This window comes from Scyliorhinus canicula, chromosome 2, assembly GCF_902713615.1.
Source record: "Scyliorhinus canicula chromosome 2, sScyCan1.1, whole genome shotgun sequence".
Classification (NCBI taxonomy): Eukaryota; Metazoa; Chordata; class Chondrichthyes; order Carcharhiniformes; family Scyliorhinidae; genus Scyliorhinus; species Scyliorhinus canicula.
The window spans coordinates 165,144,155-165,171,013 of record NC_052147.1 but is presented as its reverse complement, the minus strand read 5'-3'; the positions used below and the strand labels follow the sequence as shown (position 1 = coordinate 165,171,013).

Genomic DNA, 26,859 nt, shown 5'->3' with positions numbered 1-26,859 from the left:
TGGAGAGGAAAACTGCAGGGGATGGGCACAATGGAAATGTGGAGCATGTTCAAGGAACAGCTACTGCGTGTCCTTGATAAGTATGTCCCTGTTAGGCAGGGAGGAAGTGGTCGAGCGAGGGAACCATGGGTTACTAAAGCAGTTGAAACACTTGTCAAGAGGAAAAAGGAGGTTTATGTAAAGATGAGACGTGATGGTTCAGTTAGGGCGCTTGAGAGTTACAAGTTAGCTAGGAAGGCTCTAAAGAGAGAGCTAAGAAGAGCCAGGCGAGGACATGAGAAGTCTTTGGCAGGTAGGATCAAGGATAACCGTAAAGCTTTCTATAGATATGTCAGGAATAAAAGAATGACTAAGGTAAGAGTAGGGCCAGTCAAGGACAGTAGTGGGAAGTTGTGCGTGGAGTCCGAGGAGATAGGAGAGGTGCTAAATGAGTATTTTTCGTCCGTATTCACACAGGAAAAAGACAAAGTTGTCGAGGAGAATACTGAGATACAGGCTACTAGACTAGAAGGGCTTGAGGTTCATAAGGAGGTGGTGTTAGCGATTCTGGAAAGTGTGAAAATAGATAAGTCCCCTGGGCCAGATGGGATTTATCCTAGGATTCTCTAGGAAGGTAGGGAGGAGATTGCTGGGCCTTTGGCTTTGATCTTTAAGTCATCTTTGTCTACAGGAATAGTGCCAGAAGACTGGAGGATAGCAAATGTTGTCCCCATGTTCAAGAAGGGGAGTAGAGATAACCCCGGTAACTATAGAATAGTGAGCCTTATTTCTGTTGTGGGAAAAGTCTTGGAAAGGTTTATAAGAGATAGGATGTATAATCATCTGGAAAGGAATAATTTGATTAGAGATAGTCAACATGGTTTTGTGAAGGGTAGGTCGTGCCTCAGAAACCTCATTGATGTTCTTCGAGAAGGTGACCAAACAGGTGGATGAGGGTAAAGCAGTTGATGTGGTGTATATGGATTTCAGTAAAGCGTTTGATAAGGTTTCCCATGGTAGGCTATTGCAGAAAATACAGAGGCATGGGATTCAGGGTGATTTAGCAGTTTGGATCAGAAATTGGCTAGCTGTAGAGACAAAGGGTGGTGGTTGATGGAAAATGTTCTGGACTGGTGTCCAGTTACTAGTGGTGTAACACAAGGATCTGTTTTGGGGCCGCTGCTGTTTGTCATTTTTTATAAATGACCTGGAGGAGGGCGTAGAAGGATAGGTGAGTAAATTGCAGATGACACTCAAGTCGGTGGAGTTGTGGACGTGGCAGAAGGATGTTACAGTTACAGAGGGACATAGATAAGCGGCAGAGCGTGGGCTGACAGGTGCAAATGGAGTTTAATGCAGAAAAGTGTGAGGTGATTCAATTTTGGAAGGAATAACAGGAAGACAGAGTACTGGGGCTAATGGTAAGGGTTCTTGGTAGTGTGGACGAGCAGAGAGAGCTCGGTGTCCATGTCCATAATCCCTGAAAGTTGCACCCAGATTGAGAGAGTTGTTAAGAAGGTGTACGGTGTGTTAGCTTTTATTGGTAGAGGAATTGAGTTTCGGAGCCATGAGGTCATGTTGCAGTTGTACAAAACTCTGGTGCGGCCGTCATTTGGAGTATTGCGTGCAGTTCTGGTCGCCACATTATAGGAAGGATGTGGAAGCATTGGAAAGGGTACAGAGGAGACGAAGGTTAGAGAGAGAGAAGGTTAAGAGGTGACTTAATTGAGGCATACAGATGATCAGAGGATTAGATAGGGTGGACATTGAGAGCCTTTTCCTCAGTATGGTGATGTCCAGCAGCAGGTGGAAATAGCTTTAAATTGAGGGGAGAAAGATATAGGACAGATGTCAGAGGTAGGTTCTTTACTCAGAGAGTAGTAAGGGTGTGGAATGCCCTGCCTGCAGCTGTAGTGGACTCGCCAACACTAAACGCATTCAAATAGTCATTGGATAGCCATATGGACGATAAGGGAATAGTGTAGAGGGACTTTAAAGGGGTTTCACAGGATGGCGCAACATTGAGGGCCGAAGGGCCTGTACTGCGCTGTAATGTTCTATGTTCTTTGTAACCCTGCCGTTGACACTGTAATCCGCATTCAAATTTTTTCTACCAAAATGAATCACCTCGCACTTATCAGGGTTAAACTCCATATACCATTTTTCAGCCCAGCTCTGCATCCTATCACTGTCTCTTTGCAGCCTACAACAGCCCTCCACCTCATCCACTACTCCACCAATCTTGGTGTCATCAGCAAATTTACTGACCCACCCTTCAGCCTATTATATTCAGCCTTCCTGAAATTCAGAACTTTTATTTCCAGTCCATCTTTGTCCGCTTCCATAACTATCTTAAATACGACTGAGTTATGGTCGTTATCACCAAAAAGGTCCTCTGCTGGCACTTTAACTAACTGCTCATTTTAATCCCATTTTCCAGCACCTGGTCTGTAGCCTTGCCGATTATAGAACTTCAGGTGCAGATTCAAGTACCTGCCAATCACCGTAAATTTATGCCCCTTGATAATTGACCCCTCAGCATGGAGAAACAAGTCATAGAATCCCTTCAGTGCAGAAGGAGGCCATTCTGCCCATCGAGTCTGTACCGACCGGTCTGAAAGTTCCACCCCTCTAGGCCCACTCCCCCTCCCTATCCCTGCAACCCTACCTAACCTTTGGATAATTTACTCTATCCTGTCTAGAATCCTCATCATTTTGTACACCTCAATTAGGTCACCCGTTTGCCTCCTCTGTTCTAAGAAAAACAACCCCAACCTGTCCAATCTTTCTTCATAGCTGCAATTTTCAAGCCCTGGTGACATTCTAGTAAATCTCCTCTGCACTCTCTCCAGATTCATTCTGTCTTTCCTGTAATGTGGTCACCAGACCTGTACATAAAAATGGAAATTGGGAAAGCAAAGAGAGGAGCCAAAAATATTGGCAGGTAAAATCAAAGAAAATCCGAAGATATTTTATCAATATATTAAGAGCAAAAGAATAACTTAGAAAAAGGTAGGACCTATCAGAGATGCACATGGTAACTTGTGGGTTGATTCATAATATGTGGACAGGGTTCTCGCTGAGTATTTTCTCTCTGTCTTCACTAAGGTTTGGAATGATGTAGACATTCTAGTTAAAGAGGAGTGTCAAATATTAGAGACAGTAAGCACAGTGAGAGTGGAGGGACTGCCATCTTTGAAGATGGATAAACCACCTGGGTTGTATCCCAGGCTGTTGAAGGAAGCGAGGAATTACAGATGCTCTGAGGATCTTGGATTAGATTTTGATTTATTGTCACATGTACCGAGGTGCAGTGAAAAGTATTGTTCTGCGTACAGTTCAGGCTGAACGCTCCATGCATGAAAACATAGAACACATGATAAATATATGAGGATACATCATGGAAAAGCATGAACATACCTAGACAATGCGTGAAGTATACGATGTATAGTGAAACAAATGTAGAGAAGTTGTGTAGAAAGATCAATTCTCTGGGCTGGTTTAGCTCACAAGGCTAAATCGCTGGCTTATAAAGCAGACCAAGCAGGCCAGCAGCACGGTTCGATTCCCGTACCAGCCTCCCCGGACAGGCGCCGGAATGTGGCGATTAGGGGCTTTTCACAGTAACTTCATTGAAGCCTACTCGTGACAATAAGCGATTTTCATTTTTTCATTTTCAATTCAGTCCATAAGATCAGTTCGGACCCTAAGAGGGTCATTCAGGAGTCTGGCGACAGTGGGGAACCTCTTCGGATTTTCTTTGATTTTACCTGCCAATATTTTTGGATCCTCTCTTTGCTTTCCCAATTTCCATTTTTACTTTACCCCTGTACTTAGTCGTAACGTCACTGTGGGTGGACCAGGACAGATTGTTGGTGATGTGCACACCTAGGAACTTGAAACTGTCAACTTTCTCCACCTCGGCCCCGTTGACGCAGGCCGGGCTGTTTACAATACTTTGCTTCCTGAAGTCAATGACCAGCTTTCACTGTCGCTGAAGCTGAGGGGGAGATTGTTGTCATTACACCACACCACTAAGTTCTCCATCTCCCTCCTGTACTCTGATTCACCGTTGTTTGAGGTCCGACCCACTGTGGTCATGTCATCAGCAAATTTGTAGATGGAGTTGAAGCCACATTTTGCCGCACAGTCTTGTGTGTATAGGGAGTTTTTCTTTTCATTGTCTCTTTTTGGTTTGTTTTCATTTGTTTTTTGGCATTGTAGTTGTATAAGTTAACCTGAGGTTTAAGACATGGCAGTAGATCCCAGACCCATGTCATGCTCCTCGTATACCATGTGGGAGTTCAGGGACATGGCCACTGACCTTGGCTCCTTCACGAGCAAGAAGTGTGTCCAGTTGCTGCTCCTGTTAGACCGCCTGACGGTTCTGGAGTTGCGGATGGACTCAGTTTGGAGCATCCGCGATGCTGAGGATGTTATGGATAGCACGTTAAGCAAGTTGGTCACACCACAGGTGAAGGTTACTGAGGGAGATAGAAAATGGGTGACCAAAAGACAGAGCAACAGTAGGAAGGCAGTGCAGGTGTCCCCTGCGGTCATCTTCCTGCAAAACTGATATACCGCTTTGGATACTGTTGGAGGGAGATGGCTCACCAGGGGAAGACAGCAGCCAGGTTCATGGCACCATGGCTGGCTCTGCTGCACAGGAGCACAGGAAGAATAATGGCAGGGCTTTAGTGATAGGGGACTCAATTGTAAGGGAAATAGACCGGCGGTTCTGCGGTCGCAATCAAGACTCCAGGATGGTATGTTGCCTCCCTGGTGCAAGGGTCAAGGATGTCTCGGAGCGGCTGCAGGACATTCTCGGGGGCGTGGGGGGGGGGGGGGGGGAGGGGGAACAGCCAGCTGTCGTGGTGCACATAGGCACCAACAATATTGGTAAAAAACGGATGAGGTACTATAAGCTGAATTCAGGGAGTTAGGAGTTAAACTAAAAAGTAGGACCTCAAAGATAGTAATCTCAGGATTGCTACCAGTGCCACGGACTAGTCAGAGTAGGAATGTCAGGATAGATAGGATGAATGCATTCCTTGAGAGATGGTGCAAGAGGGAGGGATTCAAATTCCTGGGGCACTGGAACCGGTTCCGGGGGAGGTGGGACCAGTCCAAACTGGATGGTCTGCACCTGCGCAGGACTGGAACCGATGTCCTGGGGGGGTGTTTGCTAGTGCTGTTGGGGATGGTTAAATTAATGTGGCAGGGGTTGGGAACCGATGCAGGAAGTTGGAGGGACGTAAAACGGGGACAGAAACAAAAAGCAGTAAACGGACAAATGTAAGGCAGAGAAGCCAGAGTCAAAAATCAAAAAGGGCCACAGTACAGAATACAGTCACTGAAGAGAGTGTGAAAAGAGAGGCGGTCAATGCAGGATTGAGGGTGTTGTACCTAAATGCGCGTAGTATTGCGCACATTGAAATAGTATGATGTTCTGGGCATCACAGAGACGTGGCTGCAAGGGGATCAGGCTGGGATCTAAATATCCAAGGATATATGTCCTATCGAAAAGACAGGCAGATGGGTAAAGGAGACAGTGTTGCATTGTTAGTAAGGAATTGAGTTAAATCGATAGCAAGGAGCAATATAGGATCAGAGTTGGGGATCACGGGCAATGTGTCCAAGTTTGCAGATGACACTAAGATGAGTGGTAAAGCGAAAAGTGCAGAGGATACTGGAAGTCTGCAGAGGGATTTGGATAGGTTAAGTGAATGGGCTAGGGTCTGGCAGATGGAATACAATGTTGACAAATGTGAGGTTATCCATTTTGGTAGGAATAACAGCAAACGGGATTATTATTTAAACGATAAAATATTAAAGCATGCCGCTGTGCAGAGAGACTTGGGTGTGCTAGTGCATGAGTCACAGAAGGTTGGTTTACAGGTGCAACAGGTGATTAAGAAGGCAAATGGAATTTTGTCCTTCATTGCTAGAGGGATGGAGTTTAAGACTAGGGAGGTTATGTTGCAATTGTATAAGGTGTTAGTGAGGCCACACCTGGAGTATTGTGTTCAGTTTTGGTCTCCTTACTTGAGAAAGGACGTACTGGCACTGGAGGGTGTGCAGAGGAGATTCACTAGGTTAATCCCAGAGCTGAAGGGGTTGGATTATGAGGAGAGGTTGAGTAGACTGGGACTGTACTCGTTGGAATTTAGAAGGATGAGGGGGGACCTTATAGAAACATTTAAAATTATGAAGGGAATAGATAGGATAGATGCGGGAAGGTTGTTTCCACTGGGGGTGAAAGCAGAACTAGGGGACATAGCCTCAAAGTAAGGGGAAGTAGATTTAGGACTGAGTTTAGGAGGAACGTCTTCACCCAAAGGGTTGTGAATCTATGGAATTCCTTGCCCAGTAAAGCAGTTGAGGCTCTTTCATTACATGTTTTTAAGGTAAAGATAGATAGTTTTTTGAAGAATAAAGGGATTAAGGGTTATGGTGTTCGGGCCGGAAAGTGGAGCTGAGTCCACAAAAGATCAGCCATGATCACATTGAATGGCGGAGCAGGCTCGAGGGGCCAGATGGCCTACTCCTGCTCCTAGTTCTTAAGTCATAGAATCTCTCTGGGTAGAGTTGAAGAATCGCAAAGGTAAAAAGACCCTGATGGGAGTTATGTACAGGCCCTCTAGCAGTAGTCATGATGTGGGGTATAAAATAAATCAGGAGATAGAAAAGGCATGTAAAAATGGCAATATTACAATAATCATGGGGGACTTAAATATGCAGGTCAACAGGGAAAATTAGGTTTGTAGTGGATCCCAAGAAAAGGAATTTGTGGAATGTCTAAGAGATGTGTTTTTGGAGCAGCTTGTGACAGAGCCTACTCGGGATCAGGCAATTCTGGATTTAGTGATGTGTAATGAGGCAGACCTGATTAGGGAACTGAAGGTGAAGGAACCCTTGGGGAGAAGTGACCACGATATGATAGAATTTACCCTGCGGTTTAAGAGGGCGCAGCTGCAATCAGATGTAACGGTATTACAATTAAATAAGGGTAACTACAAAGACATGAGGGAGGAGCTGGCCAGAGTTGATTAGAAAAAGAGCCAAGCAGGGACGGCAGTGGAACAGCAATGGCAGGGGTTTTTGGGGGTTATTCGGGAGACACAACAGAAATTCATCTCAAGGAGGAAGAAACATGCTCAGGGGAGGACAAGGCATCCATGGCTGACGAGGGATGTCAAGAACAGCAGAAAAGCTAAAGAAAAAGCATACAAAGCGGTGAGGATTAGTGGAAAGCCAGAGTACTGGGAAGCCTTTAAAAGCGAACAGAGGACAACTAAAAAAGCAATAAGGGGGCAGAAGATGAAGTATGTGTGCAGTATTAATAGGAAACAAAGAAACAGCAGAGGAACTGAATAGTTACTTTGCATCAGTCTTCATGGTGGAAAATACCAGTGAGATGCAGAGCTCCAGGAGAACCAGGGGGCAGAGGTGAGTGCAGTGACCATTACTAAGGAGCAGGTTCTGGGGAAACTGAAAGGTCTGAAGGTTGGTGAATCACCTGGACCGGATAGACTATGACAGCACGGTAGCATAGTGGTTAGCACAGTTGCTTCACAGCTCCAGGGTCCCAGGTTTGATTCCCGGCTTGGGTCACTGTCTGTGCGGAGTCTGCATATTCTCCCTGTGTCTGCGTGGGTTTCCTCCGGGTGCTCCGGTTTCCTCCCACAGTCCAAAGGTGTCCAGGTTTGGTGGATTGGCCATGCTAAATTGCCCTTAGTGTCCAAAAAAGGTTGTGTGGGGTTACTGGGTTATGGGGATAGAGTGATGGTGCGGACTTGGGCAGGCTGCTCTTTCCAAGAGCTGGTGCAGGCTCGATGGGCCGAATGGCCTCCTTCTGCATTGTAAATTCTTTGATTCTATGACTACACCCTAGGGTTCTAAAAGAAATAGCTCAGGAGATTGTGGCGGCATTGGTGATGATCTTTCAGGAATCACTGGAGGTAGGAAGGATCCCAGAGGACTGGAAAGTGGCTAATGTAAACTCACCGTTTCAGAAGGGAGGGAGGCAGAAGATGGGGAATTATAGGCCGGTTAGTCTGACTTCGGTCATTTGTAAGATTTTAGAGTCTGTTATCAAAGATGAGATCGGCGAGTACTTGGGAGTGCATGGTAAAATAGGACTAAGTCAGCATGGCTGTGTCAAGGGGAGGTCAAGTCTGACAAATCTGTTCGAGTTCTTTGAGGAAGTAACAAGGAAGTTAGACAAAGGAGAACCAGTGGATGTGATTTCTTTAGATTTCCAGAAGACCTTTGACAAGGTGCCGCGTAGGAGACTGTTAAATAAGTTAAGAGCCCATGGTGTTAAGGGCAAGATCCTAACATGGATAGAGGATTGACTGACTGGCAGAAGGCAGAGAATGGGGATAAAAGGATCTTTTTCAGGATGGCAGCCGGTGACTAGTGGTAAACCTCAGGGGTCTGTGCTGGGACCACATTTTCACAATATACATTAATGATCTGGAAGAAGGAACTGAAGGCACTGTTGCTACGTTTGCAGATGATACAAAGATCTGTAGAGGATGCAGGCGGGCTTCAGAAGGACTTGGACAGGCTAGGAGAGTGGGCAAAGATGTGGCAGATGGAATACAATATGGAAAAGTGTGAGGTTATGCACTTTGGAAGGAGGAATGGAGGCACAGACTATTTTCTAATTGGGGAAATGCTTAGGAAATCAGAAGCACAAAGGGACTTGGGAGTCCTTGTACAAGATTCTCTGAAGGGTAATATGCAGGTTCAGTTGGCAGTTGAGAAGGCAAATGCAATATTAGCATTCATGTCAAGAGGGCTAGAATTCAAGACCAGGTATGTACTTCTGAGGCTGTATAAGGCTCAGGTCAGACCCCATTTGAGCAATTTTGGGCTCCATATCTAAGGAAGGATGTGCTGGCCTTGGAAAGGGTCCAGAGGAGGTTCACAAGAATGATCCCTGGAATGAAGGGCTTGTTGTATGAGGAACGTTTGAGGACTCTGGGCCTGTACTCATTAGAGTTTAGAAGGATGAGGGGGGATCTTATTGAAACTTACAGGACACTACATGGCCTGGAGAGGTGGATCTGGAGAGAATGTTTCCACATGTAGGAAAAACCAGAAGCAGAGGACACAATATCAGACTCGAGGGACAATCCTTTAATACAAAGATGAGGAGGAATTCCTTCAGCCAGATGGTGGTGAATCTGTGGAACTCTTTGCTACAGAAGGCTGTGGAGGCCAAATCACTGAGTGTCTATAAAACAGAGATAGATAGGTTCTTGATCAATAAGGGGATCAGGGGTTATGGGGAGAAGGCAGGAGAATGGGGATGAGAAAAATATCAGATATGATTGAATGATGGAGCACACTCGAAGGGCCGAGTGGCCTAATTATGTTCCTATGTCTTATGTTCTTATGGCTCGGGAACATAATGTTCTACCCATTGTGTTTATAGTAACAAAGGGGTTGAAGAGATTAAGTGGACCAAATAAACACGGTAACAGAATGATCAGGAGAGTTTGAGAAGTATATGTTCTAGGCTTCAAGTTAATCTGATCTCACTTTGGTGTGTTATTTGATGTGTAGTTTTGTGATTTAGTAATCATACATCTGAAATGTAGAGGTCAAAGGCAGAATTGCTCTAAGAAGGAGTAAATTACTATATGTTGTAGTCATTCTGGAATTATGGAGCAAAGTGTACCTGTGTTCTTACAGGAATCATGAACTCAATTGTGTAATCATACTGGAATAGTGATTTTACCCAAGTACCCATGTTAGATTGTGTCACATAAGCTCATTAAAGATCTGGCTCTGTGGTTGCTGCAGCTGATATCCATGTATGCTGGTGCTTGGAGTAACAAAACAAAGTAGAAGAGGGAAGCAGTCCCAACAAGCAATCCCAACACATCACACTGCAATCTCAGCATGTCACATCACAGTTATCTCATTAGCCTGCACCGTGCCAGTTAACCATTCATTTCACAATATGTATAGCAGCAAAATCTTCAGAAAAGAATGTTTGTGAATGCAGAAAAAAAGAGATCATTTACATTAAAAGGTGCTATTTTGTTCCTTGCACCAGCTATTGTCACAGTTTAATGTTTGTACATTCTGTATGGCTCTTGTCCATCCCCAAGTAGATGTTGTAATTTCATGTCTTTGCATCAGTCTTCACTATGGAAGACACCAGTCGGATGTCGGAGCTCCAGGAGAACCAGGGGGCAGAGGTGAGTGCAGTGACCATTACTCAGGAGGACCCTGAAAGAGATAACTGAGGAAATTGTGGAGGCATTGGGGATGATCTTTCAGGAGGCACTGGAGGCAGGAAGGGTCCCAGAGGACTGGAAAGTGGCTAATATAACAGCACTGTTTAAGAAGGGAGGGAGGCAGAAGATGGGAAATTATAGGCCGCTTAGCCTGACTTTGGTCATTGGTAAGATTATAGAGTCTGTTTGGAAGTGCATGGTAAAATAAGACTGAGTCAGCACAGCTTTGTCAAAGGGAACTTGTGTCTGACAAATCTGTCAGAGTTCTTTGAGGAGGTAACAAGGAAGTTAGACAAAGGAGAACCAGTGGACGTGATTTATTTAGATTTCCAGAAGGCCTTTGACAAGGTGCCGCATCGGAGACTGTTAAATACATTAAGAGCCCATGGTGTTAAGGGCAAGATCCTGGCATGGATAGAGGATTGGCTGACTAGCAGAAGTCAGAGAGTGGGGAAAAGGGGTCTTTTTCAGGATGGCAGCCGGTGACTAGTGGTGTGCCTCAGGGGTCTGTGCTGAGACCACAACTTTTCACAGTATACATTAATGATCTGGAAGAAGGTACTGAAGGCACTGTTGCTAAGTTTGCAGATGATACAAAGATATGCAGAGGGACAGATTGTATTGAGGATGCAGGTTGGCTGCAGAAGGATTTGGACAGGCTAGGGGAGTGGCAAAGAAGTGGCAGATGGAATACAATGTGGAAAAGTGTGAGGTTATGCACTTTGGAAGGAGGAATTTAGACATAGACTATTTTCTAAATGGGGAAATGCTCAGGAAATCAGAAACACAAAGGGACTTGTGAGTCCTTGTTCATGATTCTATTAGTGGTAATGTGCATGTTCAGTTAGCAGTTAAGAAGGCAAATGCAATGTTAGCATTCATGTCAAGAGGGCTAGAATACAATACCAGTGATGTACTCCTGAGGCTGTACAAGTTTCAGGTAAGACCCCATTTGGAGTATTGTGAGCAATTTTGGGCCCCGTATCTAAGACAGGATGTGCTTGGAAGGATCCAGAGGAGGTTCACAAGAATGATCCCTGGAATGAAGAACTTGTCTTATGAGGAACGTTTGAGGACTCTGGGTCTGTACTCGTTGGAGTTTAGAAGGATGAGGGGGGATCTTATTGAAACTTACAGGATATTGCGAGGCCTGGACAGAGTGGACATGGAGAGGATGTTTCCACTTGCAGGAAAAACTGGAACCAGAGGACAACATCTCAGAGTAAAGGGACGATCCTTTAAAACAGAGATGAGGAGGAATTTCTTCAGGCAGAGGGTGGTGAATCTGTGGAACTCTTTGCTGCAGAAGGCTGTGGAGGCCAAATCACTGAGTGTCTTTAAGACAGAGACAGATAGGGTCTTGATTAATAAGGGGATCAAGGGTTATGGGGAAAGGCAGGAAAATGGGGATGAGAAAATATCAGCCAAGATTGAATGGCGGAGCAGACTCGATGGGCCAAGTGGCCTAATTCTGCTCTATGTCTTATGGTCTTATGTTCCCTTAACCCCTAGTTCTGGTTCTAGGCTTTCAACAGATCCTCCACCAATAACTGCATGGTCTCATACCACTTTCACAAAAAAACTTCCCCAAAAACAAGCTTTGAAATTGGAACAATTGTGTTCACAAAGTATTGCAACCTGACCCGAGTCACTGACAAGTCCTTCTTTCAGATGGGAACTGGAAGGAATCTTGTTGCTTGATAAAACTGGCCAATTCTTTGTCAGATTTCGGCTGCTTCTAACTCTGTATTTTAAAAGTGAGAGGGGTTGTTGCTGGTGATGCTGGGAGAAAGGTGCTAACATGGTCATGTCTGACCCTTCTCGGGTCCACAACTGGAGGCTCAAACATCACTAACAATTTCTCCTTGCAAATTAGCAAGAGGCACCTTCTTTGCATCACCCTGATGCAAACAACAAGAGCTGGAATGGCAACCGGATAGGAAGACATGGTTCAACCTCCGTCTTACCTACTTTACTCACACCCATTTCACCATTAGCATTGCTTCCACAGGCATAAACAATAGAAAGGCCTGACTTTATGAAGCACCTTACTCTAGAGATAGTGGATGCATTGGTTGTAATCCACCAAAATTCTCTCGAGTCAGGAAATATTGGAAAACGGCAAATGTAACATCTCGATTCACGAAAGGAGAGAGGCAGAAAGCAGGAAACTATAGGACATAGCCTCAATCTGTCACTGGGTTGTCACTGGGAAAATGTTAGAATCTATTATTAAAGAGGTGGTGGCAGTGCATTTAGAAAATGATAATACAATCAGGCAGAGCTAATGAGCTTTTGTGAAAGGGAAGTCGTGTTTGAGAAATTTATTAGAGTTCTTTGTGGATTTAACAAACAAGATTAATAAAGGGGTCCCAGTAGGTGGAGTCTGTTTGGATTTTCATTTGATAAGATGTCACATAAAAGGTTACTGCACAAGAGCTCATGATGTTGAGGGTGATATATTAGCATGGACAGAGGACTGGCTAGCTAATAGGAAGCAGAGTTTCATGATAAATGATAATGTTCAGGTTGACACATTTAAACAAATGGAGTGTCACAGGCAATTATTGTTCGGGACTCAATTATTTGCAAATGAAATTAATGAGTTGGATAAAGCAACCAAGTGTATTGTAGTCAAATTTGCTGACAATACATAAATATATAGGAAATCAAGTTGTGAGGTGGACATAAAGAGCCACCAAAGGCAGGTTCAGTGGTTCATAGGTTCAGTGAGAGGGAAAACATTTGGTCGCTGATGTACATTGTGGGAAAACGTGAGATTATCTATTTTGGTGAGAAGACAACCAAGCAGAATATTATTTAAATAGAAATGGACTGCAGAATGCTGCTGTACAGGGGGACCATGCAAGAATCACAAAATGGGAGCATGCTGGTATGACAAGTCATTAGAAACGCCAATGGGATTTCCGGTGGCGGCCATGGAGCGAGTGGTCGTATATTTAGTGGCTCCTGCTCAAGGTGGATTTTTTTGGTCTTTACCCCACCCAAAGGGTGAAGTATTTGAGGGCAAAGGTACAGGAGTGCCTGAGGAAGGTAATACTCCTTGGGTGTGCCTGATGCGTAATGTGATATGCCTATAGACGGTGTTGTTTTTTGTTGGTGGTGTGACCTCCAACCAGCAGATGGCGGTACAGATCCATCATGCAGTCTCGAGATAGTGGTCACCTAACGTGGCACTCAGATATAAGTCAAGGCATATTCAGTGATCCAGAGAAGGTTGTAAAACGTACACGAGGACAGTCGTGCATTGGGGTAGTTCAAGGGGATTATAAAGAAATTCCATGATAGCTTGCTCTGTATCTGATCACACCTTGCCACGTGTGCGTTAATAAAAATCCTGCTTTGGCCAAGTCACCAGCAGTTCTGTGGATTCCTTGCTAGACAACGAACACCGAACACAACAGTACATGGATCAGCAGATAAACAGCATCATGAGAAAGAAAGTGCAGTTGGAGCAGCAGAGGAAAGAGGACCTGGAGGACCTGGCCACGGTGGTGAAGCCACTGAGATCTTCGATCAAGTGAGTTGAGCAGAGGCTGGAGTCCCAGGGCCTGATGATCCAGAAAATGGAGGAGGCAGTGGGGGAGCATGAGGAGCATTTGGCCTTGTTGGCGGCTGAGGTGGGAGTAATGTGGGAGAGCCAGAAGAAGCTGACGGAGAAGATGGAGAATCGCTCCTGAAGGTAAAACCTAAGGATTGTCAGCATGCCCGAAGGCATTGAAGGTACGGAGGCTGCAGTGTATGTGGCAAGGATGCTGTAGAAATTGATGGGGGAGGGGGCTTTTTATTGGCCCCTGGAGGTGGACCGAGCGCACAGGACATTGAGGAAGAGGCAGCAGGCAGGTGAGCTGCTGAGGACAAAAGTGGTGCGGTTCCACCGTTTTCCAGAGATATGTGATCGTTATTGGAAAGTTGGAGAGAATACCGGTGGTTCTGCCAAACGTCTATGCTCTGAATTGGGATGATGTGGATTTTATAAGGCGGGTGATAGGCAACTTCCCGGTCATGTACTCTCATCAGCTGATTATGGGGAGGATTTTAATGCAGTCATGAATCCGCGCTTGAGGGCAGCATGGTGGCGCAGTGGTTAGCATTGCTGCCTCATGGTGCCAAGGTCCCAGGTTCGATCCCAGCTCTGGGTCACTGTCCGTGTGGAGTTGGCACATTCTCCCCGTGTCTGCGTGGGTTTCGCCTCCACAACCCAAAGATGTGTATACTAGGTGAATTGGCCACGCTAAATTGCCCCTTAATTGGAAAAAATTAATTGGGTACTCTAAATTTAGAAAAAATAAAAATAGAAAAATAAAAATGAATCCGAGCTTGGACTGCTCGAGTCCCAAGTTGTCTAGGGTGTCAGCAGTGGCAAAGGAGCTAAGTGGTGGACCCGTGGATGTTCAGAAGGATGAGGGTTAAGGCGTTTTCATACATCTTCTCCCATGGGCACCGGGTGTACTCCCGTATTGATTTATTTGCGCTGGACAAGATGATGTTGGCGGGTGTAGCCGAGTCAGAGTATTCGACGATTGTGATTTCCGACCATGTGCCTCACTGGGTTGGTTTGTGTGTGGCCCGGTTGGGAGGAAGGTGCAGCTCCCGCAGTGGAGGCTGGATGTGGGGTTGTTGGCGGATGAGGTTTGTGAATGGGTGAAGGCTGCCATTCGGATCTACAGGGAGCTAAACGACAGGGGGAGGTCACAGCAGCCATGCACTTAAGGCAGTAGTCAGGAGGGAGTTTATATCAATTTGGGTGCATAGGGAGAAAACAGAGTGGAGGAGAGGGCAAGGCTGGTGGATGATATCTTGAGGGTGGACAAGGAGATACTCAGAGGCCCCAGAGGCAGGGCTGCTGAAGGAGAGGCAGAAGCTCCAAATGGAGTTCCGGCTAGTTTTTACATGGAAGGCGGTGGGGCAGCTACGGAGTGCCAGAGGGGCAGTGTATGAGAATGGGGAGAAGGTGAGTAGGATGTCAATCCGTCAGTTTAGAAAGCAAAAGGTGGTGAGGGAGATCGGCAGAATGAGGGATGATTAGGGCAAGATGGTGATGGACTCGGAAGGGGTGAATATGTTGTTTGTGGCGCTTTATAGAAGGCTCTAAGGCTCCAGCTGGAGAGGAGGGGTTGCTGCGGTTCCTGGATGGGTTAGAGTTTCTTGAAGTAGAGGAGGGGCTAGTTCAAGGACTGGGAGCCCCAATTGGGATGAGGAAGGTGATGGAGGGTATTAGGATAATGCAGGCAGGAAAGGCCGCGGGGTTGGATGGGTTCCCGTTAGAGTCCTATAAAAAGTTTGGGGTGGACATGAGGCCAAAGCTGGTGAGGACGTATAATGAAGCAAGTGAGGGGGGGGGGGGAACTCCCCCCAACATTGTCGCAGGCTTTCATATCCCTGATATTAAAGAAGGATAAGGATCGAGAGAAGTGCGGGTCATACCATGGGGCAGCATGGTAGCATGGTGGTTAGCATAAATGCTTCACAACTCCATGGTCCCAGGTTCGATTCCCGGCTGGGTCACTGTCTGTGTGGAGTCTGCACGTCCTCCCCGTGTGTGCGTGGGTTTCCTCTGGGTTCTCCGGTTTCCTCCCACAGTCCAAAGATGTGCGGGTTAGGTGGATTGGCCATGCTAAATTGCCCGTAGTGTCCTAAAAAGTAAGGTTAAGGGGGAGTTTGTTGGGTTACGGGTATAGGGTGGATACGTGGGTTTGAGTAGGGAGATCATTGCTCGGCACAACGTTGAGGGCCGAGGGGCCTGTTCTGTGCTGTACTGTTCTATATCGCCCGATATCATCGTTGGATGTGGATGCCAGGTTATTGGTGAAGGTGCTGGCCTGGCGAATTGTGGACTGTGTCCCGGGGGTGATAGGTGAAGATCAAACGGGTTTTGTGAAGGGGAGGCAGTTGTCGGCGAATAGGAGGAGGCAGGAGGTGGAGGTAGTTGTAGCGATGGACTTTGAGAAGGCGTTTGATCGGGTGGAGTAGGCATATTTGTTGGGGGTGCTAGGGCGATTCATGGTTCGGGTAGGGGTTTGTAGATTAGGTTCGCCTGCTGTATAGGGTGCCAGTTGCGAGTGTGTAGACGAACCGAGTGAGTTTGGGATACTTTGGGTTGTATCGGGGGACGAGGCAGGGGTGCTTCCTCTCCCCGTTGTTCTTCGCATTGGCGATAGAGCCGCTGGCAATGGCGCTTAAGACATCGAGGGATTGAGGGGGCGGGCGGGCGCCGAGCTAAGGGTCTCATTATATGCAGATGACCTGCTACTGTTTATTTCAGACCCGGGACAGCATCGGAGGCAGTATGGGATCTTGGGGACATTTTGTCAATTCTTGGGATAAAAATTAAATATGGGGAAAAAGCGACATGTTCCCGATTGAGACTAGAGAGCAGGAAAGGAGGCTAGGGGAATTGCCGTTTAGGGTGGTCGAGCAGGTGAAGGCGGACTTTAAGAGGTGAGATGTGCTGGCGCTGTCACTGGCAGAGCGGCGCAGACAGTAAAAATGACTGTGCAACCAAGCTTTCTGTTTGTGTTTCAGAACCTCCCAATCTTTGTTCTTTTTTGAAGAAGGTCAATAGGCTGATTTCTAGATTGGTGTGGGCAGGGAAGACCCCACAGGTTAGGAGGGCTTTCTTGGAGTGGGGGCGAGTGGCTGGCGCTGCCGAATATGATGAATTATTACCGGAGGGAGAATATTGCTATGGTTAGGAAATGAGCCGTGGGGGAGGGGGTCAGTGTGGGGACTGATGGAGGCGGCATTGTGTAGGGGTTTGTGTTTAAAGGCATTGTTGTTGGTGCCCCTACCATTCTCACCGGCCAGGTACTCTGTGAGCCCAATGGTGGAATCAGCCAAAGGGTGTGGGGACAGAGGCAGCAGTATCTCGGGCTGGAGAGTGCCTCGTGTGGGCATCAATCTGCGATATCCATAGGTTTGCACAGACGGGGTAGGACGCGAGGTTTTGGGGTGGCGGCAGACAGGTATTGAGTGCTTGGAGATCTGTTTATATGGAGAAAATCTACAAAGGACCTGGAGGAAGTGGATGAGTTGCCCAGGGGAATGCTTTTGTTCCCTGCAGGTTCAGGACTTTGTAAGGAGATAGTCCTCTCCTGGGCTACAGCCCCCCCCCTCCCCCCCTTGGGGTTGCAGGACAAGGTGCTGTCAAAGAAGGAAATAGGAGAGGGGAAGGTGTCAGATGTTTCTAAGGAGTGGTGCAGTGGGAGGGGGCCCTGGTGGGGATATTAAGCTGGGAGGGGATGTGGGGGCTGAGACGTGGGCAGAGGCCTTGCGGAGGGTGAACACATCCTCATTATGTGCGAGGCTAAGCTGCATCCAGTTTAACGTGCTACACAAAGCATATATAAGGGTGGCAAGGATGAGGAGGTTCTTGAGGGAGCAGAGGATAGGTGTGGATGGTGTGCGGGGATGGAGGGGGTGGGGCGCAAATCACGTCCACATGATCTGGGCATGTCTAAGACTGAGGGGTTCTGGCAGGGGTTCTCAGACATGATGTCCGAGGTGCTGGGTGTGGAGGTGGTCCCGAAGTGGCAATATTTGGTGTGTCGGAAGATCCGGGAGACCAGGGGTGAGAGAGGTTGAAGTTTTGACCTTTGCCTCTCTGATGACCCGGAGACGGATTTTCCTCAGGTGGACTGACTCGGAGCTGCCAAACGCGCGGGGGTGGGTGAGCGATCTGACGGAATTCCAGAGGCTGGAGAAGGTTTTCATCTTGAGCGGGTTGGCAGGTGGGTTCGCCCGGAGGTGGAAACCGTTTATTGATTTCTTCAAGGAGGTTTGAGAGGTCAGCAAGGGGGGGGGGGGGGGGGGGGGGGGATGTGAGGTGAGGTTGGTTGTGTACTGAGTTGTTTGGTTGGTCTTCTGATTCTGTTTGTATATATGAAAATGCCTTGAATTAAAATTATTTGAAAAAAGAAAGGCGAATAGAATGTTGGCATTTATTGCCAAGGGCATGGAGTATAAGATAGGGGAAGGCTTGTGAGCGCTTTTAACGAGAGCTTGCTTGTGATGAGAGCATGCTTGTGATGAGAGCACGCTTGTGATGAGAGCTCGCTTGGAATATGATGTACAGTCTGGGATTCCTTACTTAAGGAGGGATATATTTGCATTGGAAACAGCAGGTTCACTACATTGATTCCCGAGATGAAGGTTTGTCTGACAAGGAAAGGTTGAGCAGATTGGGCCTGTATCTATTGGAGTTTAGAAGAATTTGCCTCCTTGGTGCCTGGGTCAAGCTGTCACAAAGTGGCTGCAGGGCATCCGGGGGGCGGGGGGGGGGGGGGGGGGGGGGGGGGCGGTCTGTGGCCGCCTCTCGTATGTATGTGTTTTTCTTGAGGGCTGAGAGGGCGGTCCACCTTGCCCTTGAGAAGGGGCTCACAGTGGGCGAGACCTATGTAGCGGTGACCTTTTTGAGGCCACCGCTGAGAGGGTTATCCTTTCCAAAGTTCCGCCCTACCTCCCTACAGAGCTCTTACTCCCCAAACTCCAATTACTTGGAGAGATACATTCTGAGGTGGGCTCCGCGCTCTCTTGGCCTAAAGGATACCCCCCCCACCCCTCCCCCGAGGCACATCTACTCCTCCTGGTGCCAGGAGGAGGTTTTAGAGGGGTGATTCGAAGTCTCCCATCAAGTGGAGGCTTTCCGTATCTTGTGGTCTGCGGACGGCATGCGGTATCTTGCCTGCAAGAAGGTGAGGCATGTGCGAAAGAATTACCCTGCCTCCAAGGCCACCATGGACACCAAGATGGCTGCGGCTGACACTGCTGCCCCCTCCACGGATGTTACCAGTCCACTCCCACCAGAGGACACCTGCCTGCGCCTGCCAACCAATCGCCGACCGGCGTGGAGGGCGGGCGGGCATCCGCAAGGCCCGTAATAAAGCGAGGCAGGGATCGTCCCCAGACACCCCCAGCCCATCGGCCGGCACGTAGTACAGGGAAGTCGTGTCCCCAGGGGCAGAGTGTCGAGGGTAGGACATGGACTACAGCCAGACTATCAATCGGTACACGCAGCTCGACGCGTACCCCCTCCCACGCATATCTGATATGGTCACTCAGATTGCACAGTACCGGGTCTTCTCAACAATTGACCTGAAATCCGCCTACCACCAACTCCCCATCCATAAATTGGACCGTCCATACACTGCCTTCGAGGCAGACGGTCGGCTCTATCAATTTCTTAGGGTTCTCTTCGGCGTCACTAACGGGGTCTCGGTCTTCCAAAGGGAGATGGACCGAATGGTCGACCGGTACGGTCTGCGGGCCACGTTACCGTACCTGGACAACATCACCATCTGCGGCCATGACCAGCAGGACCACAAAGCCAACCTCTCTAAATTTCTCTGCACCACCACTCTCCTCAATCTTACATACAACAAGGAGAAGTGTGTGTTCCACACGATCTGTCCAGCCATACTCGGCTATGTGGTCCAAAGCGGACACCTGGGGCCCGATCCCGACCGCATGCGCCCCCTCATGGAGATCCCCCTCCCCCACTGCCCCAAGGCCCTCAAATGCTGCCTTGGGTTCTTCTCCTACTACGCCCAGTGGGTCCCAAACTATGTGGACCATGCCCGCCCACTCTACAGACCACCCGATTTCCCCTCACAGCCGAGGCACAAAATGCATTCGCCCAGACATTGCCAAGGCCGGATGCACGCAGTAGATGAGACACTGCCCTTTTAAGTAGAAAGCGACACTTCAGATGTCGCCCACGCCGCCACTCTAAACCAGGCAGGCAGACCCGTGGCATTCTTTTCCCGCACCCTTCATGCCTCTGAAATTCGGCACTCATCCGTTGAAAAAGAGGCCCAGGCTATCGTTGAAGCTGTGCGGCATTGGAGGCATTACCTGGCCGGCAGGAGATTCACTCTCCTCACTGACCAACGGTCGGTAGCCTTCATGTTTAATAACACACAGCGGGGCAAGATCAAAAATGATAAAATCTTGCGGTGGAGAATCGAGCTCTCCACCTATAATTATGAGATTTTGTATCACCCCGGCAAGCTCCACGAGCTCCCAGACGCCCTCTCCCGAGGTACATGTGCCAGCGCACAAGTAGACCAACTCCGGGCCCTGCACGACAGCCTTTGTCACCCGGGGGTCACTCAATTGTACCACCTCGTCAAAGCCCGCAATCTGCCCTACTCCGTTGAGGATGTACGGACAGTCACCAGAGACTGTCAGGTCTATGCGATCTGCAAGCTGCACTTCTACCGGCCGGACCGCGTGCGCCTGGTGAAAGCGTCCCGCCCCTTTGAACGCCTCAGCGTAGATTTCAAAGGGCCCCTCCCCTCCACCAACCGCAGTGTGGTCGATGAATTCTCCAGGTTCCCCTTCGCCATCCCATGCCCCGATATGACGTCTGCCACCATCATCAAGGCCCTCAACACCATCTTCGCTCTGTTCGGTTTCCCCGACTACATCCACAGTGACAGGGGATCCTCATTCGTGAGCGATGAGCTGCGTCAGTTCCTGCTCAGCAGGGGTATCACCTCCAGCAGGACGACCAGCTACAACCCCTGGGGAAACGGGCAGGTAGAGAGGGAGAACGGGATGGTTTGGAGGGCCGTCCAGCTGGCCCTACGGTCCAGGCACCTCCCAGCCTCTCTCTGGCAGCAGGTCCTCCCTGATGCACTACACTCCATACGGCCTCTACTGTGCACCGCCACAAATAACACACCCCATGAACGTGTTTTTACCTTCCCCAGGAAGTCCACATCCGGGGTGTTGCTCCCAACTTGGCTCACAGCTCCAGGACCGGTCCTTCTACGTAGGCATGTCCGCCTCCACAAGGCGGACCCCTTGGTGGACCGGGTATGCTTGCTCCACGCCAACCCCCAGCATGCCTATGTGGAGTTCCCCGACGGCCGCCAGGATACGGTCTCACTCAGGGGCCTGGCTCCTTCAGGTTCCACTCCCACACACTTCCCACCCACGCGCCACTCTCCCCTCCCCCGGCGCTCCCAGCATTAGCCCCACCAGGTCCATCCTTCCTTCCCCAGTGCACGCTAGAGGACAAGGAAGATTTCGGCATGCTTCCGGAGTCATCCGACTACTGGCCAGCACCAAAACTGCCAGCACCGATGTCTGTGACGCCAGCACCGACATCGTCGCCACCGTTACGTCGCTCCCAGCGAACCGTCAAACCACCGGACCGACTTAACCTCTGACGGGCACCGGACTACCAAACCGGACATATTTTTTCCACCTCCCCACTGTAAATTATTTGTAAATCTGTATATAGTTCCACGCCACCCCCGCCGGACTCATTTTAACAGGGGGTGAATGTGGTGAACCACTGTGCACCTGTATTAGGGGATGTACGGTAGGATCTGCACTACAGGTTCGCCGGTAGCCCCGCCGGCTAGCTCCGCCCACAACGAGCCGTATAAATATGCGTGACCTCCTCCTGATCAGCCATTTCGCCAGCTGCAGTAGGAGGCCACGCATCTGACTGTAATAAAGCCACAGTTGTACCAATCTGAGTCTTTCATGCAATTGATCGTGCATCAGTAATTAATCTTTTGTTACTAGTGTTGGTTTAGACTGCGTTCAGGACAGTAGTAATTCACTATCCATATCTGACCTCTATATTTTTCAGATAGTGTTAAGGGATCTTTAATACTTAACTGGGGCCACAATGATTACATTACTGCATTGAAGCATCAGTTTGAATCAAGATCGAGTAAGATGTAAATCCCAGAGTCCTCTGCATCAGAGGCTAGGAAGCCACTGGCTGAGCTAAGCCAACCTTCCAATTACCAAGAATGTCAGCTTTTGAGCACAGAAATAAGCCAGTCCTCCAAATTGGCTGTGCTGAAGTTCATGTTGGTAATGAGTGTCCAACCTTACTTCATCTTATTTCATCAACGTATTCCTTTCTCCTCCATGTACTGACCTTTTCCCTTTTAATGTGTCCATGTCATTTGAAGAAAGAGATCTACTTTTGAGGAGCTGGGCTGTTGCTCTAATTCATATTTCCACCTTTAGTTCAAAAATCACTGTATCTTTTTAAAAGAAAAATCAACTATGATGAAAGTATCAAATGAGAGTTTATGCACCCTTTAAGTCTTCCCCCTCTATCATCTTAAACTTGCCATCAAAACATAATCGATGTGCCCCGAATGAAACTAATGACTGTCGGACAAGAATTGTCTTGGTTCAGAGTGCAGCAGCCCCAGGGGAAAATAATAGGATCAACAAGTCCCTGAAAGGAATATCTAACCGCCTAAGACATGCCGCACCACTTGCTTTTTAGTGATATAACATTTGAGAACTTGGATGTGCTGTATTAAGATGTGCGGGTTAGGTGGATTGGCCATGCTAAATTGTCCTTAGTGTCCAAAGCTGTGCAGGTCAGGTGGGGTTAAGGTGGATTGTGTGTTCTCCCTTAGCTGATAAGGGATAAGTGGGGGAGTGAGACTCGATAGGGTGCCGAATGGCTTCATGCTGCACTGTAGGGATTCTATGCCAATGTGATTCACAAATCGCAAGTCAATGTTCTCTTCCTAGAGCTGAATCTAATGGATCTATGGAGAATTGTTATATCTGTTTACAGTTACCTCTGCTGAATAAATACAGCTAAGGGAGAACACACAGTCCACTTTAACCCAGACGCAGAATGAAAGAAAGCTTTAAGCTCTAGGTACATCGTGTAACTGCATGCCGAATCAGAGGACCATCCCGCACAGAAAGAGGCCATTCAGCCCATCGTTGCTGTGAAAGAGGTCTTGGAAAGAGCTCCCTCATTAGTCTCACTCCCCTGTTCTTTCTCCTTGTCTAGCAAATATAACCCCCACCCCCACTTCGAGAATGTATTCAATATCTTTTAATGGCTGAATCCAAGGTTTATATTAATTGAAAATTGGCTTTGCAACCGATTTACAGCCGACGACTGACCCACCCCGGAGCCTATTAGAAATATTGATCATTCTTTGTGGGGCGGTTCTATCCCCAGCTCCCGCCAAATCTGTCTGAAATTGTTCCGCCTTTTTAAAACACTACTGCATACACACACACACACACATATATATATATATGGTATATGTGAGAAAAGAGGCACAATGGTACAGACACTGAATATCCGGAGATCCTGAAGGAAACATACTTTTCAATGTCTAATTGAGGTTAGACATTTAACACCTACTGAGATCGGGGTATTTTTGTGTGGGGTTAGTCAGGGTTCAAGAAATTCTTCTGGTAACAATTGCACCAGAGATGTGGCAATAGTTACCGTTAACTATGAAGAGAAGTAACAGGATAATAGGAACTATCACGGGAAACTTTCTCTGATGCCTTGACACTGTACGGTGAGTTGTTGTTGGTAAAATCTCCCGCAAACCCGGCTTTCCGCAAGGACAAACAAAACTTCATTTCTCTGAGCTAATTGGGTTAAATGTTGCATTTAACATATCACAATAATAATGATGCCATTATTTGGATTAAAGCCGATCTAACGGGCAAAAACCAAATCCTATTCGGAAATATACTCAACATTCTCCGGTTAAGGAACAGAATAAGGTATAATTCAGCCAGATGTCAATTACAATATTGAGCATTATTTCGGTCAGTACCACGTATGTTAAGGCGAGCGGATTGGAGTGGAGAATGTTTGTTAAGGCATGCCCGTGGTTTCGGATTCATCCGGAACAAGAGGAGCTGGTCCAGATCCTTACCTGTGGGTTTAAACCAATGTAGCAGCAGATCACTCCCAGAGCACTCAGTACAGACCGTCCCCTCATCCTGCGGCCACCGGCTGGGTTTTAGAAATTGCAAACAGAAGTCTCGCCCCAGTCACTGCCCATCTCCGACTCCGAGACCTTCTCATTCCTCAAATCCTTCCCCAGTGCTTTGTAAACTTGCGTAGGACATGAGTCAAGCTGGGGACCGGCAAAGGTGTGGAATGATCTTAAAACACCTCAACAGGTCACCTTAGTGGTTTCAGCAGCAATGATCGTTCATTCCAAACTATCAGTGGACTGTTGATCTTTCTCCACAGTATTTCCTGTTATCAATTGATGGAGCTGAGTTTAAAAACACAGAGCAAGAGCTTTCCTCATCTTCCTTCCCCACCAACCAACCAAAAAAGTTAGTATTCTTCGATAAACCTAACTCTGGGTTTAAAAGAAACCTCCTCTGTCGTTTCTGAATGTCAGGACGTGAGCAGTTAGGAGCATGTATCGGTATTGAAAACAGGAAGTCCAAAGTCTTTACGCATGGGGATATGTAGAGACCCCGATTCTCTCCACATTCATTGTGTGAGATATTCAGATCAGAGAAGGAATGATTGTATTAACCATAGTGCCATCTCCTGCATAAAGCAAGACATGACTCAAAGTAACAATGCAATCCTGAATGGATGAAAATATTGTTCTTCAGTGCAACGGGCGGAAAACGATGAACCTGTTGCACTCATTTAAAAAAAGGGTTGCTTTAACATTAAATGTAACATCAATTGTCAGAACAGGTGGATGAGAAACGCATAGTTTCTTTGAATTAATTTTATTAGCTTCAAGGAGGACAACAGAACAGCCAAAACATTTGCAATCGTTTTTGTTTATATGTGTCCAAACAAAAGCTGTCAAACAGCTGTTACTAATGCCGAAGGCTTCTTTAGTGTAGCTGTGAACTTGTGCAATATTTCGGAGCCACAGCAATGAGGGAAAAGGCCTGTTTTACAAACCAGGTCTGGTTTCATTGTTAACCATTGCAGACATGTAGAGAGATCGCTTCAACAACCGTTTGCATTTAACTGGTACCAATGGTCGTTCCCATGGCACGGCCATCAGGCAAGATTTGACAAACCATGCAAGATGTTAGGACAGAAGATTTCAGTGTGAAAGCGAGGTAGAGAGATATGGGAAGGGAATTCCGAGGATGAGCAGGCTAGTGGAGTGACGAAACCAGGGCAGATCAAGAGGAGGCTCAAGGAATGGAGAGGTCACCGAGGATTATAGACGGCAGAGGAATGGACATCTCTTATTGAGAGATTTACACAAAAATGACAATGTTTTTTTTTCAGTATGACAACAAGCCACGTAAGGGGATTTGAGGCTCATATGACCAAAGACGTGATCAAACAGGTAGGTGTGGTGATATAACCACTGTAGATATGTGTACTTGCAGTAGGGGGATGTATGCCTGTACCTGTAATACAGGTTCCTCCGGTAAGCCCCTGCCGGCTAGCTCCGCCCACAGGGAGCTTGTGTATAAATATGCAGGTGAGTCACTCAGACCCTAGTCTACAGTTGCAGATGGAGGAATAGTATCGCACAGCAATAAAGCCTCTATTGTACTACTCTCTCGTCTTTGAGTATAATTGTTAGCGCTACAATTTATTGCTGTGTGATTTTCCGTTCACCATGGACATCAGAATCAAGCCTGACCATCTGCAGCTGGATCCGCAGTCGCCTTACGCCAGAAAATACTTTGTTCACTGGCTTGCAGTCTTCGAGGCCTACATCTCTTCAGTGGACCCTCCCCCGACGGAGGCTCAGAAAAAGCAACTTGTGTACTCCAGACTTAGCTCCAGTGTCTTTCTGCTAATTTGAGATGCGACTGACTACACCGCAGCTATGGAACTGCTCAAGGAGAACTATGCACAGTCGGCGAATACCCTGTTTGCGAGGCATCAACACTCTACTCGTGTCCAGCAGCGAGGAGAGTCGATTAAGGACTTCTGGAGGGCCCTTATACCTCTGGTACGAGACTGCGACTGCCGGGCCCTCACAGCCACGGAACACTCTGACTTACTCATGCGCGATGCCTTTGTTACAGGCATTGCATCGGACCCCATCCGGCAACGACTGCTGGAAGGGGCCGCCCCCGACCTCGCGGCCGCAAAGGCCCTGGCCCTTTCCATGACGGCCGACTCCCGTAGTGCGCGATCTTGATCCGCTAGCCACACGGCCCACCCGTCCTACCCCTCATGGACCCCGCAAACAGCCCCCCAGGCCCACCCGTCCTACCCCTCGTGGACCCCGCAAACGGCCCCCCCCCCCAGCAGCCGCCCCCATGCACTATGCCTGCGCTGCTGGCCGCATCGCGCTCCCTGGGGGTCCCCACTGTTACTTCTGCGGTCAGCAGAAGCACCCCCGCCAACGCTGCCCGGCCCGCACCGCGACCTGCAAAGCTTGTGGCATGAAAGGCCACTTTGCAGCGGTGTGTCAGTCCGGACGGTTGCCGCTATCGCGCCCCCAGTCCCCTCGCCTCAGCCGCTCGCTCAATGGGCCCCGCCGTCCACTTCCCCCGACCCCACGTGTGATCTTTCGCTGCCCCCGCCACGTGCACTCCATGGGCGCCGCCATCTTCATCCACCACCGCCATGTGCAGTCCATTGGCGCCGCCATTTTGTCCCGACCCCACAATGTGCGCTCCATGGGCGCCGCCATTGTACCCACAGGTATTCCAGATGCCACCATTTGTCCTCCCCCGGGACGGGGCCATGGGACACGGGTCGCTACCGCTCCTCGCGAGACTCATCTGACTCGAACGCCAATCGCCTGCTACTCGCCTCTGTTACGCTCGACCAGTCGCGTCCTCGCAACCTGGCACCCTCTTCCACAACGGTGCTGGTCAACGGCCACGTGACCTCCTGCCT

At 48.2% G+C, this 26,859-nt stretch overlaps 1 protein-coding gene across 4 annotated transcripts in view; it reads right to left on the bottom strand.

The window, feature by feature from the left end:
• Window positions 1–26,859, bottom strand: part of LOC119961152 (parathyroid hormone 2 receptor-like) — a 454,460-nt gene that overhangs the window by 199,954 nt on the left and 227,647 nt on the right. For 2 of the 4 annotated variants that reach the window (XM_038788633.1, XM_038788642.1), the window contains exon 1: window positions 23,936–24,447. The exons of the other annotated variants lie outside the window; for them this stretch is intronic. In XM_038788633.1, the coding sequence (XP_038644561.1) occupies window positions 23,936–24,001 (66 nt within the window). In that variant the 5' untranslated portion in view covers window positions 24,002–24,447. Of the gene's footprint in view, window positions 1–23,935; window positions 24,448–26,859 lie in introns of those variants that run through there. 4 annotated transcript variants of the gene reach the window in all.